At 35.3% G+C, this 15,345-nt stretch overlaps 1 protein-coding gene across 2 annotated transcripts in view; it reads left to right on the forward strand.

Moving 5' to 3' along the window:
- The window catches only part of LOC106649438 (homeobox protein 5-like), a 29,545-nt gene extending 20,812 nt beyond the window's left edge, over positions 1 to 8,733 (forward strand). For both annotated transcript variants that reach the window (XM_014366853.2, XM_023462294.1), the window contains exons 4-7: positions 3,938 to 4,097; positions 4,823 to 5,136; positions 7,072 to 7,724; positions 7,809 to 8,733. In XM_014366853.2, the coding sequence (XP_014222339.1) occupies positions 3,938 to 4,097; positions 4,823 to 5,136; positions 7,072 to 7,724; positions 7,809 to 8,187 (1,506 nt within the window). In that variant the 3' untranslated portion in view covers positions 8,188 to 8,733. The remainder of the gene's footprint in view (positions 1 to 3,937; positions 4,098 to 4,822; positions 5,137 to 7,071; positions 7,725 to 7,808) is intronic.
- The last annotated feature ends 6,612 nt before the right edge of the window (positions 8,734 to 15,345 follow it).

Genomic DNA, 15,345 nt, shown 5'->3' on the forward strand with positions numbered 1-15,345 from the left:
TTAAACAAATTTTTTAAGTTATAAACAATAAATTTGTTCATAACTTTTGAAGTACCAATTTTAACGAAAATGCATACTCGAACCATAGCTGGCGCCCCGACAAAATCGTAGCCGCCTTCGACTGCAATTCTTCGCTTCGCTGAATACTTCAAGATTTTTGAATATACGTATTATCACGAAGAAAACGAGGTATCTCTACGATGGGACGAGCGCGCAGTAATTGACCGATTTTTTCTCTAAACCGAGCTCGTGTACTCGTCCGAGCTCAAAGAACGAAGAAACGACGACCAAAATCTTAGACTCGAAAACTCATTGGAAAATCGGATTTATCGCACTTCATTCGGTTCTTAAACGCCACGATCTCTCGTGGTATTTTCTCAGCTTAGGTGTAGACGTTTTCACGAGTATAGACGCGTATAGTACACGCGCGCGCGTGCAAGAGAGAGAGAGAGAGAGAGGGAGAGAGGAAGATGTAAAACGAGGTTTACGAACTGTACGTCCGCCAGCAGCAGCAGAGTCGAGCTATATCACCCACCCACACACCCACACACACTCACGCACATCTACACACATGCAGCGGGAATCGTAGCCGGCTTTTCTCGGCACGCACATTCAACCGGCGGCGGCGGCGAGCTAGCTCCGGCTGGCTGGCTGGTTGGCGCTCACTCCAGACTTTATCCGATCAATATTGCCATGGTTACGAGCCTCCACCACCGACGCACGCGCTTACGCATATAAGTGACACTATCGTCGTCGTCGTCGTCGTCGTCTCTTCCCCCGGACTTTCTCTACTACTACTACTACTACTACTACTACTACTACTACTACTACTACTACTACTACTACTACTACTACTACTACTACTACTACTACTACGATCTACACACGTTTGCCCTTGGCTGGCGTCATGTGACACGGAACGAGCCCATAGAATACGAGCGGAATAGTTTTATAGCTTTATAATTCACGCACACACGTATATATATGAGCGGCACATGCAGCACGCAGACCTGCCGTGTATATAATATATATGTAAGCGTATGTATGCAGCAAGCATTGCGAAAAGATTAAGTACCCGGTGTTGGTAAAAATAAAAATTCTGGTGAATAGCCGAGAGAAAACAACATTTTTTTTAGTTTTTATATGGAGTCGGGAAAAATTTCGAAAAGATTCATTCAGAGTCTAGTTTTGGATTCCGATCGTAGAAGAATTAGACATATTTACATTCGAAATTTTTTGACGATAATTTTTATTGGAGCCCTGATAACTATTACAAGTATTTCTGAAGTATAAGAGAAAAAAATTATGTGCTTAAACATTTTATGAAACTTCCTCTGAATATGTTTCCAAAAAGTTCCATAATATATATTACTCGTTCAGATAATCTCGATGCAAATATCAGCAGGACTAAATAAAAGCGAGCTCGATCTTTTGCGCAATGTTGTCGTAGGGCGGAGTACGTGTCAATCAGCTCTTGGACGTTTTGCGCGCGCGGCTTTGCAATCGAGTCCTCCGCGCGTATAGTAACTTATGTCTATAATTTTTTTGCAACCATAACTCAACTCTACCATACGTATAGCGAGTGTCAAGTATTTTGGCGTATTTCTCGCATAAACATAGAGGGAAAAGCGAGGCAGTTTGTTGTGTCATCGAAAGATGGTCAGCTGCGAGGACTCGCCTCGCCGTCTGTGCAGTCCACCTCGATTTAGAACTTCGACAATTAGGCTCAACACTGATTGCCAGCTTAATTATAATTGTAGCCTAATTTTTTGTGCAATTGTACAGGGGAGTCGAGTGTCTCTTCATTAATTAATGATCGGCTTTGTATCGACCAGCCTATCACACTTTCACGCCTGACTTGGGTTAATTAATTAATATTCGCGCGTTGACATATTAATTGGCATCGTAACCTGGGTTACGACGATTTCACACCGATTTTTTTTTCAATTTTAATAAAATATCAGAGGGGTTTCGCTAAACTTTAAACTCTCGCAGTTTTAATATTATCAGAAATGCATATTTTTTATATTTATATGTGTACTTTTGAATATACCATACTTGCATATTCAAAAATTTACCTTTAGTTTGTAAGTTTGTAAGTTAATTACGTAATGATAAGCGACAGCTTATATTTTTCACTTACTGTACATAGTTCTTATACTACCTTAAGTTCTATGTTATTTGCTAATATAAAGATACACAGTAGATTACTGCGCATACAGGTAAAAAAGTAGGGAGTATAATGATCGTCAGTTAGTGTAAATAAGTACAGGAGTGTAGAGAATTCAGTCGTAATACCTTCTCAAATGGTGACGAGAAATTCAAGTCTCAGTGTTAAAAAATAAATTGGAGCCGATTTTTTCGTACTTTGATTGTCATGTTGCAAATACGAAAGATCACGAATAATTTGATGAATAATGATTTATGAAGTAATTATTAGTGTCGTACATTGAATGGGTATCATGAGCTATCGATAAATCGAAACTTCATTTTTTTCACTTGAAAAAGAAAAAAGATTTATTTTAATTATGCTTGAAAATGTTTGGCGATTTTTCTTATCCAACTATGTTTCAAATGACCTGAAAATTACGATTTTAACTGTTTCACAAAATTTGGACTAGTTTTCAACCACTAAATAGGCAACAGCACTTTGAGTGTCCACCGCCAGATGGCGAGTACCTCTATTTCCAAATCTGCAAGTGGCAAAGTAAAAATAATTATATAAGTGAAAACATCTAAGTATGCAATTTTCGTGTATCTGTCTCTTATCTTTTGACTTCCGATGCTCTTTTATGTCCAAGAAAACTTTTCGTTAGCCAAAAATCAGCCATTAAATATTGAGCATTTCTATACCAGGGTATTTATCTTATATAGATAGGTACAATAAATAGTTCTCATTTAAGAACTTGGATTTAACATTGATCGTTCATAATTATAATTTTATATTACATTTTGCGTACGGATTAAAGAGCACGCCTGACTAATTGTGACAGTATGCGAGTATTTATGGTGCGCGCTAAACTGAATTTGAAAAAATTCGAGCGCAAACTTTTACAGTCAGAGAGGAAATTTTTTTTAAAATTGTATTGTAATTTTTTCATGAACACTTCTTTTACCCTGCATTCGAAAATCTAATATTGACAATGTCGTTTTTCCATTCTCAAAATCAACACCATATTAATTATCTTGTATAAGTATTCTAAGTAGTACAAATATTTATTTTTCATCTAATCATTCCTTCACACAAATCCTGAGTTTAATTCATTAAAATAAACGCTTTTGCAATCCAACATCGTATTTTACGGAAAACAAAAATTTATGTCTCCAACTGTGCAAATTAGGAGAAAGAAAGAGAGAGACAGAAGCAGAGAGAGAGAGAGAGAATCGATTTGGGCGTTGCCCTGCGAGATAGTTAGCCTCAGGGAGAAGAAATAGATACACTCTGTAGAGGCGGCTCGCGCCATCTCGCGTGCACTCTTTGCCACTGCCGCCTCTCCTCCTTGCAGATATATACAACGGATTTGCTATACACACGCTTCATCTCGAGCACGTGTCTCGCGCGATCGCCGCTCGTGCACGCGAGGATTTCGCGCCTTTTAAACTTCGTGCTTGTGAGAGCGAGAAGTGAGCTTTTGGAACTGAATTGTTTTTAAAGAGATTCACTTTATTGAAGAAACTTGAATAATTTTTATTTGCATTTAAAAGTACATTCTTGACTCACCTTTAATTTTTACATAATTTTAATATGAACTTCTCTTCCTTTCTACTTTGTTGACAAATTCTTCGTTTATTATCAAAGAATCAAGTCATACCCTCACCTTTTAATATTTTAATAATGAAACAAATGTTATATTTCATAATGACATTTTGCCAAGCGCTTGTTTTACAGTTATTCTCAGTAAAATCAATAACAAAATGGTCCATTTTTTGCTTGCAGGCGGCGATTTTACAACAAACTGCAGAATACATCTATCAATTGGAGCAACAAAAGACACAGCTACTATCACAAAACTTGCAGTTAAAGAGACTGGTGGATCAGCATGAAGGTGCGGGTGACGTAGTCAACAGTAAAAAGAGAAAAACGAACGATAATCATGGTAAGTGGACGATTTTACCAGATAAATCTTCCTTGAAAGCGTGACAAAGTTTTTCGATGCAAACGGTAGCGAGCTTTTCAAATGCTTTTCCTTATATCTCCTACCGAATCGGCCTTAAGAATCTCACATCCGAACGAACGATTGTTCTCGCTGTTATCTTATCAGTAAGGCATATATATAATACGCTCGTAATAATCTGTCATGCATTCGGGGATTTTAGTCAGCACTCGATACAGTGGTTATCAATGGAATGCATTGTGGCTTGACGCTCATTTTTTGGCTTCAAGATATACCTACACCGAAGTCATAACAGAAATGAATACTTTTTAAAACTTCCTCTGAGATTTCTTCTAAATATATACAGAGGCATTGATATCCTTTCGATGGTTTTATTTATTTTTTTTTAATCTTGACCTCAATCTCGTTCTTTAAGTTGCAATAGCTTGTATATTCAATGTGAAAAATTTCAGTGATATAAATAAAAAATACTTTCCATTTATAATGAATTCATTAAAATATAAAATAATACAGTGCTCAGTATTTAAATAAAAATGCACAATTATTAGGGACAACCCAGTCAATTTATTAAAAAATCAATCTGCTAGTAAAATAAAGAATAAAATATATTGTAATCAATTTTTATCTATTAACCGGCCATGCGGGGTATAAGAAATGTATCAAAATACAGGATAACGTTTCAATTGTTTTTCTCGTTATCGTTGCAGGTGTCGTGGTGAGCCTGCCGGTGCACGTGAGCGAGAGCGTCGACGAGGGTCTCGGCAGCATGTCGCCCGAGCCCCTGTCCGTGATAACGTTACCCGCGGCCGACGGCAACAACGCGAGTCACGTGACGACGTTAGCCGCAGTCGCCGGCGTCAGCAGCAGCAGCAACGACACGAACGAGCTGAAGCGTCAACTGGAGTGCGAGCGAGCGGCTCGGGCCCATCTGGAGAAGCAGCTGAGACTGCTGCAGGCGCAGATCTTCCCCGAGCGAGGATATCGCGAGGAGCAGCAGATCATCGCCTATCAGCCGCACGAGGTGAGAGATTTGATTGTTTTATTTTTTGTAAGATACGTGAGTTATATTTTCTCTCGAGTAATGAGAACTCGTGGCGATGAGGAGATAATATATATGGGAGTTGCGTTATGACATATTTTTTTCATACGTAACGGCGATGCGAGCGTACTGCTATTTAATAATTATGAACAACAAATAAACAAACAAAAAATAACTAGAAAAACGTTTGGTCATGATGAATTTTCTATTACCATCTAGGACAGGAATTGCGGGACTGCGAGTCTCATCGGACGTTTGCGAGACGGCGTTGCGACGATACTGCGGAGATGTTGCGTGGCCTTCGTGTGAAACCATAATAATCCGCTCTCTTTCTCGAGCGACCAATTTGATAGGGGTGTGGGTCAGTTGACCCTTTAAAGCTTTGAAGCCGCATCTGCGAATGACACAGGCACAGATTATATAAATAATATTATATATTGTTTACAAAAGGAATACTATCTCCTTGGCAATTATTCCATTAGTTACTATGTAATTTTCTTTAATGCTCTCTTTCTCAACAACAACCATCACATTGAACAATGACTCTCTCGATGTTATGTGATTTTTCGTGAAGCGATTGTCGTGTAGGTTGCATTTGAAGCACATTCATCAACATCATCACTTGTGAGACTCGATGAAAGTCCATATAATATCTTCATAAATTATGTTTACTCACACACATTATATAGCAAAGCTGACAAAACTAGCGCATGAAAATCCTGTATGATTTCGCTTGTTATCATTACATACGAATAATTCAAGTGAATAACAAGTGAATGTATATCTTTCTTGCAACCCAAACATTAGATGATTATTTGTTGTATTTTAAAAACAAAAGCTTAATTTTGACTTGAGAGTGAAAAGTATTATGAAGTCATTCGAAAAGTACAAAGTTTTATCATTGCCAGTATTATTATTATACATGGGTGATTCTCGCAAAAATGATGTTTCATGATTTGACACACGAGCACGAATGAACTTTTTCCAGTTTTAGCGGTAAGCAACATCGTGGTGCTGGGCACAGTATTTAGGACCCGTTAAGCGACAATCAAAACATCGTATTCGAGAGAATCACTCATTTGTAATACGCTGTAAAAATTTTCTGTTTCTTTCTACAATTCATTGATAAATCGACATCAATCATTAATATTGGATTTCATATATAGCACTCAAAAAAACGAAAACATGCAACTCTGCAGCTATTTTTTTCAGTTCTCTTGCTATAAAATGATAGTGTGCCAGTATTATTGCGCAAATATGCCGTCTCAGCGAGACTCTCGTTGAGCTTTTTCGGCTCTCTGTTTCAAGCCCCGTTCTCGTTTCATCGAGACGGCATGTATGTGACAAGTAATGAACTATACATATATCACGCAGGTTTATATATAGCTGATCCATGAGCAGTGACCATTTGATTGCAAGTTATTAACATTATATTATTCCTTTCTTTTGACGAACGATTATACTTAATTGCATACACGATGATTCAGTTGAAATAATGGCATTATGGCTACTGAACATCTTGGATCGTGCACGATTTTATTATCATTGACGAATATTGTTTGCTAATTTTACTACTACTACTACTATACTATAATAATAAGTGATTAAAAACGATAAGTATATTTTAGTCGATCACTTGATTGCTTTGATATTTCATGAATCATGAATAATACGACGAGTACCCCGTTTCGAGTGAAATAACAGTAAGGATCGCTCGATCGTACGGGTGTATCGTACGGACAAATGAAATAACAACTTCGTAAAAAAAAACTATTTATATTGTATTATGCGCTGACTGTCTCTCGATGCAATACGAAAGTAGTGAAAAAAAAAAAAAAAAACAAGCATCGAATCGCACAAGCGTACAAGCGGATCAATGAAATAGCACGTGACTTTTCTCTCTGCCTTCGGTTGCAGGTGATCGAGCACACCAACAACGTGATCAGCGCGCAGGAGGTCGTCGACGACGGCATCACGAGTCTGCAGGTGGTCTCGGTCGTAGCCGTCCCTTCGGTCGGCTCGACGCAGACCATCGAGACGTCCTCGGTGGTGGGCGATCAGGACCCGACGCCGCCGCTGTCGCCCAGCGATCAAGGCGCCTGCGAGATCATCGTGGCCACTACGGCCGCGTCGGCGGCCAACAACGACGACGGCAGCGGCAAGGACCAGCAGCAGCAGCAGCTGATGAGCGCCCAGGATCTGCTGCAGCAGGTCGAGTCGTCGCGACCAAACAGTCCGAAGATTCTCGGCTTCACGTTCGCCACCAGCAGCGGCGCGACGACAGCGAGCAACAACAGCGAGGATCAGCAGCAGCAGATATCGAGCAACGGATCGAGTAGTAGCAGTACGCCCTACTCGACGACGCCACTGCTCGGCTCCTCCTCCTCCGGCACGACGACGGTGACGAATCTGCAGGATTTTAAAGTGTCGGGAGGCTGCACGGGACAGTACATAACGTCCAGCCCGACGAGGCCGTTCTCTCCCAACGATGCGGTGGGAGTCGTGACCCAGCGGATACCCTCGGTGTTGGAGGCGGCCATGAAGGCCGAGCCCAAAGTCGAGGTGGAAAGGTAGGCTCGATCGTTTCGAATATTAATTTGCATAACTATATTTTTGACACGAACTAAACGGTGATTTTACTTTTGTTTAATTAGATTACCATCTCCGTCGAATTCTTTGGACGATGGAACGCCGCAGGCACGATTATACTTGGCAGCGAACACATCCAGACAGAATCTCGAGACTATCGTCGAGGCAATAAGACACTTGGAAGGCGACCATTTGTTCGGCGACGAGCCGGCCCAAGACAGGCCGCTCGCGCTCACCAACAAAACCATCAGCAGTCCGAAGCATCGACTCTTGCGGGCCGAGGTTAGCAATTTCCTTCAGTTCAGTCCACAGCAGCAGCAGCAGCAGCAGCAGCAGCAGCAGCAGCAGCAGCAGCAACAACAAACGCAGCTACAGCAACAAAAACAGCAGGATCAAAAGCAAACGCAGCAGCGACCCGGAGTGATCGTCGCCAAGCACTCGTGATCCAGCGGCAGCGCTCTGCAGCAGCACTAGCTCCGAGTGGCACGGTACTCGCTAGTTCCCCCCCACGTGGCCGGCGTGCGCCAATACTGTTAATTATATTTTGTACTATTATACTCGCGGAACGTAGACTTATATTAAATAATAATGATGTGATGGTTCTAGCTCTTAACAAAAGGTTATACATCGTCTTTTCGAGTTTCTTTTCTTTTTTCTTTTTTTTTCTTTCTTCATGAGACTGATCTGTGATTTATAAAGTTTAAAATATAAATTAAAATGCTAAGCCCGTAATTGATACTTTGTTAACTTGGAGCAACTAGTTAGATAAAAAAGAAAAAATCAAAGACGTTTTAAAAATTAATGAATCTAATTGGTAGTATGTCCAATTTTAATATGCTTTCAGATATTCGCGCAACAGCTTTAGTTCTGAAATCAATTTTTTTCTTCTAATTTTATCCATAACGATAATATGATGATATAAATAAAAAAAAGCGATGCATCAAGAGCTAGACTGAAATTAATTGAAAAAAAAGCCGATGATACCTTAAGATTTAAAAATTATTTTTAGTTCGAATTTTTAATATATATGAAAGAAAAAATTGTAAAATTGAATTATCCGTTGACTTTTCTTGACTAAAATGAATCGAAGGGCGGCTTTCGTCCAATGGTGTATTGTGCAAACGAATGCTCACACATTGGCGGTGGAAAGTTAGCTGCTGAATTTCTTTCGAAGCGTGTATAATCTGTGCCAAATGAAGGAGTATCGTGACTTTTGTTCCTTCGTAGTTTTTAAAGAGGACAATCCGATGGACTTAATCACAAATTCAAGCGATAAACATGCAGAAATGAACAGAACAACTTTTGCCCTGAAAAAAGAAATATTACATGTTGAGCAGCTTGCGTTTGTACACTTTCCTATCGTAATAACATTCATTAGAGCTGTAATGCAGCTAATTTTTTTTAATTTGCATACTTCCAGCTTAATTTTGCAAGCAGTGTAATAATTATCATTGTTCAATATACGAAGAAGCGGGAAGAATATCTTTTTAAGAAAAAACTAAGAATAGACCTTTGCATTTTGTTTTGTTTAATACATTAAGGTAATTTCACGGGACGAATATTAGTCATTGTAGACCTATTATACAATTTAATTGGTTTATAACCAATCAAAATAAAGAAATCGTACACACATAAGGTAGTGCGTGATAATTTAAATGTAGCTTTTGAACTATGAGTTATATTAATGTAGTTTAAGCTATAAAAAATTGATTTGTTTCCGAGTGGTCGCTACTGACATAGTTATCTACAAGTTTGATTGAGAGAAACGTAGCATTTTCAAAAAGTATAAGATTTCAATGACAATTTCGAATTGAGAGCAACATATAACTCTAAAGCATTAATCTTAAGTAGCAGTTGTCTCGTGACAAAAAAGCGGTTAAAAATACTTATAAAACATTCAAATAGCTTGGTCGAATGCTTATCAATTGACGAAACAATATATACCCAAATAGAATTATGATGCTACCGATACTGTTTGTGCTATGAAATAGCGCAGGAAAGGTTGAACAGAAAAATTACACTGTCCGAAAGAAATGAATATTGCCAAGAAATTAGATTAGCATTTGATAAGGTTTTTATTAATCTTGTACTGAGGTTACGACGCTCGAAATGCGATCCTGCACTTCACGTTTTTCTAACTACCAAACATGTAGTTTACGGAGAAAATTTTTCACGGTAATCGAATTTTTACTTGTGCCAGAAATAATTTCCTGGCAAGATACATATTTTTTCATTAGTATACTTTTTTATAGTTTGGTTATTATTTATCGATGTCATCTATGCATCAGTTTTAACAAGTAATTTATGAGTATTTCTCGTAGACACAAAACAACCTGAGCATGACAATTTTTTCACAATCATAATAATCGTCGGGATGCCCTCTCATTTCGGTTATTTGATAAACATATTCGCGTTTTTATCAAGTGTAAACATGAAATATTTGAACACTCCTAAAAATGGACCTATTTAATATCGAAACATTTCATTCATATGAAAAGCACGTACCCTTTTCAAGTTAAATTATATTATTAAAACATAACAATACTCAAAATTTAAACCCAACAAAGAGTTAGTTGAGTATAATCATTTGATTTTTTTATAATAAATCTGTACTTTTCAGGTCAACTTTGAATTTCTAAAAGTAATATCAAAGAAGTAACGGAAGTATTTTAATTCAGAGAGGCCTAATTCATTTGAAGTATATAATCATTCGAAAAAGCATTCTGAATATTAAGCATTTGTTTAATGCACAAATGAATTTCCAAGCAGTGGATTTGATAAATTTTTTATACATCGGTCGCAGGAATAATTACTTCACGGTGCATTTTTTGTCGAAAACAACACACTAAAGATCTTTTTAGACCACCTAAAACTTCATCTTACTTAAACGGCAACTTTTTGTATTGAATGAAAAAATCTTAACTTTTAAAAAAATTGAAGTTCATTTAGAAAGACGAATAAAATCTTCATTCGTTATGAACTTGTATTTACATGAACGCATTTTGTATACGAATTAAATTTAAGTATAAAATTAAAAACTGTCATGTTATACGTCTTGAAGATAACAAAGCGAGTAATCTTAAGCACAATTTTTATAAGCCGTATTTGTTTTTCTAATATCTTATAGATCCATTTTTTAATAAATTTTACTTTATAAATCACTTTTAATCTGTTTCTAGTACACATTTATCTGTCGAAGCAATTATGTAAGGTACTTCTAATCATTAGTCGGGTGCATGAGATTTGGTGCTGCCGGTATTTTTAATATGCTCCCTCGCGAAGTTAAGGGTAAAAAATGCTCGTAGCGGTCACCGGAACGTTGCGTTCCTGTATAAAACATTTTCCTTGCCATCATAAATTGCTATTGTCGCGCACCCGGCTTGAACTAAAAATATCAACAAATGATACCACCCTTTTCATCCCCACTTTTACCAATAACTAATTACGTTTGAAAATCAAAATCTGCTTTTCAAATAAAATAGAATTTCACGTCTACGTAATAATCGAACTAAAGTCAAATTTTATTCACGAAACTTTATTTACATACAACTTTTTTTTCTGTATAGATTATTCTTGTAAGTAGAAATGAGAAACTTCCGATCTGCATACATACAATAAGGAATAAATGTAATTAAATTTATAAGCTATAGAAGAGTAATTATGAAATACTTTATTCTTCGTTACATAATATATAGCTCATCATTTGTATATCTAGAAAAATTTTACATTTGTTAGTCTTTATTATCAATCAGAATCAGATTCAAAGTTTTTCATTACATTTCGCGCGTAAGTGGAATGTGCGCTACGTTCTCTACATCAAACACAATGAAATTTGCTAAAAAAGAAGGCAACAAATTATATATTTATCGAAAAAATCCAATCTCACACTAGAAAAATAAGTTTTTTATTTAAGTATAGCAGGCTTCATTCTATTTAATTGTATAGAAATAAACACACAGATGACCTCGCATGCAGTTGTGGCGAATATGTAAAAATTCGTACGAAACTGCTCATTTTTGTTTCTGTATAACCCTTGAATGAAAGAACCCATAAAACACGCAGTTATGGCGAATGATGACTGATATATATTTTCTGCTAAACTAATACATTTAAGTAGTGTAAAGACGATTTGTATTTTTAAAAATAGTTTTTATTATCATTTTCCTTTTTGTAAGGCAAAAATCGATCGAAGGCTTGTAATGATTTGAGCAAATTATTTTCTAATGATGGGAGCTTACTTATACAGTAAAAATTATTTTGTTTTTGTTTGAATAATAATACCAAAATCGGGTATTGCTTATGTATGATAATTTATATTTTTTGTAAAAAAAACCGTATTTACAAAAAAAATTTTACCCACACGTTTGTAAAGTTTATAAAATATACAGCTTTTCATACCTCACTTTTGTGCTTTATTTTTATTTATATATGAAAAAAATGATGTTAAATATTAAGATTGGCTGGCACACAAAAACTGTTTTTTCGATTTCTAATTCAGAAAAATATCATTTTTATCAGACAGTGAAGAAATCGTTGAATGCGTTGCTAGCTAATCCAACATGATAACATGTATGAGTAAAAAAAGTTAGTTTTTCTCTCATTTGAAAGCAGTAGTTGGACGTCATATTCAAGACATGTTTTTATTGATGTGTAAAAATAATGCAGACTTCATCGTAAACTGATTAATAGCTAGTTTTAATTTCTATCGAGGATTAGGTATTACGTTGTTCACATTAGGAAAAAAAGAATTATCGATACCATACAAATTATTAGCGTCGTGATCACAATATTTATATGTCACTCTAGATTGTAAACATTTTAAACGAGCTTTATAATGAAAAAAAAACAAAGAAACGACTGAACAAGAAAGTTGTAATCAAGTAATGACATTTTACCGTACTGAATAAACTTCAAAGCTCACAAAATTACAGTATACAGGGATTAAATGAACTAAAAACGGTTTTAAATTTAAAGTTCGTCTGATTAAAAAAGTATAAATCTAAGTTGAAATATTAACCGACAGAAATAAGAAAACGAAAAAAAATAAAAAAAAACTTGAGAAAAAGTTGTTAAAAAAGTTCCTAAGCCGTGGTGTGTCAATGTATGTCGCACGGAGGAATTTCATACTTAAGATTACTGTATAGTTGAATTTAATGAAAACTAAACTGACTGCCATTTAATAATCGAGAACAAAGAACTTTACCTATCCATTTTAATGTCTAATAAAAAAGAATACATCGGATTGAATTTTGTCAGCTGTTGCATTTAAAGACTGTATACAATTTTTACAAAGAAAAAAAACTTGGTATTAGAATTAAGGAACGCGTGCAGCTAATTGACCTGATATACAAACCTGAGCTTCCTTTTTTATAGGAAACCTTAATATGAATTTCAGGCTCCCCTCAATTTTTAACGCAACCTGCTGTACAATGATCAGCTGTGTTTTTCGGTCATTTAATCGTCGATTTTTCACGTTAAATCAACACCACAGTTTGATTTACAAAATATCAGTTGAAGTAACTAATGTTGCATAAAAACTTTGTAGCTTTCTCGTTAGGTAAAAGAAAACAAAACAGAATCAATTGTATTGCCTTGGAATGCGACTATTTTATGCGCTATTAAAAATGAGAATTATTATAATACGACCAGATGTTAAGATTTTTACCGAAATATTCAATTCGTCGTTTCTTTTGAAAGCAAAACTTTTTTCACCATGATTCGTATGCAAACTATAAAAGACTTGAAAACACAATGCTATGATACATTTTGATTTGTCAAAGCGCACTTTTTTACGATTGACCATAAAGCTCTTGGGTACGTGAGTAAAAATGTCGATCAAAAGGGTATTTTATTTGTGTAACTTCGAGATATAGGATGAAACAGAGAAAAATTTTTTTAACGAAATTTCTGGGCGAGCCCTTATAACATTGAACTTGAAAAATGGAAAATACATACAAAAAATAAAAAATACTAGTCTAAACGAATAATTTTCTTTTTATTCCTACGTGGTAGCTTATAAGATCCAGAATTAGAGACTTTCATTGTGTGAACGCTGATGAAATGTCTGGAGCACGTTCAAGTTCCCTAAATAACGAAAAAAAAAAACATACTGAAAACTTAAAATATCAAATTGTATATGCCGATACATACTCTTGAAAAAAAGTACGACGCATGATTGTAATGTGCATACACGCAAGATACCATATACACGATAAAGAAGTATGTTCAAAAAGCTGAGACATTTTTTAGTGTTTTTTTTTAAACTTGTGCATACCTAGAAAAAAAATTGAGAGACGATGAAAGAGTGAAAAAACAGCTGAAGAATGCATTTGTATTTTGTATACATAAATGATGTGTGCATATGGTGTCGATGAGAGAATCGCCAAGCATGAGCAGAAAAAAATTAATTAATAAATAAACACGAAATCGATATACTGGCAAACATTTTGTAAGCTTTTTATTTGTTAAATCATTACTTCGCGACTATGATGAAAATCATAAAAATAATAATGGAAAGAAAACAACAAAGCAACGCAATAATAACAAAAGCCTCTGAGGAAAAAAAATAATAATGAAGTCAGAGCGCAAGTGATATAGTTAAAAAGTGCGAGTTGGGAAAATTGAAGCAAATAATGAAAAAAACAAATTGAAGTAAAATATAAAATAATCCTCTGTGATGTAACTGTATGACTTGATTTTATTATCAATTTCGATGATTGATTGATTATTTTTCAACGAATCCTAATGATTGTATAAAACTTTAATTGAAGTTAAGGTTACGCTTTATATTGTACCTACCCCATCCTCACTTGTCTCTATATATACAATACTCGAGTCCTACATTAATGATATTGTTTTATCGTTTGTTTTTGTACTATAAATTTATAATCTATAAGTAATACTGAAAACAAAATTATAAGAACGAACTTGTCGATATAAGATTTATATATTCCACCACATAAGACTTGTAGATAGTTATTTAGGACATCATTTCAACAAAAGAAATTGAAAAAAAAACTAAAAAAAAAAAAAAACAAGGGAAGAAGCGACCACGTAATGTACGTAATGCACACGCGCCAATGTGCAAACTTGATTTTTCCTCGTGTATGATTTTTCTTTCGCATGATTGAGGAAAAATTATTTATAAAATGTAACTGAACAAGTATAAATATATATTGTAAACATCATCAGGATCGAGAAAAAATGAAAAAGTTGCACTATTTTTCATTAAGAAACATCTGTGGTGTGTACGTGCGTGTGATTGTAAACAAAAAAAAAAAAATACAGTCACGAAGAAAAGCACACACCAATACACACATATAAATATATATTATACATCTTTTTGACAAGGATCGTGTAAGGTGTTATTATTATGTAAAATGTAGAGTATAAATGAAAAGGCATTTTTAAACATTTGTATACTTTAAAAAGTAACTTAAAGAGACATATATTCATTGCTACTGTCGTATAATACAAACAAACAAAAAAATACTTCATCGACTATATTGTTTATTTATTTATAATTTCTTTTTCTAAGCGTATACTATATAGTATTATTTATTCGAAAGAAAAATAAACGTTTTTATGTTTAAGAATATTATT

The sequence above is a fragment of the Trichogramma pretiosum genome, unplaced genomic scaffold, assembly GCF_000599845.2.
Source record: "Trichogramma pretiosum strain Unisexual culture from Peru unplaced genomic scaffold, Tpre_2.0 scaffold9, whole genome shotgun sequence".
NCBI lineage: Eukaryota > Metazoa > Arthropoda > Insecta > Hymenoptera > Trichogrammatidae > Trichogramma > Trichogramma pretiosum.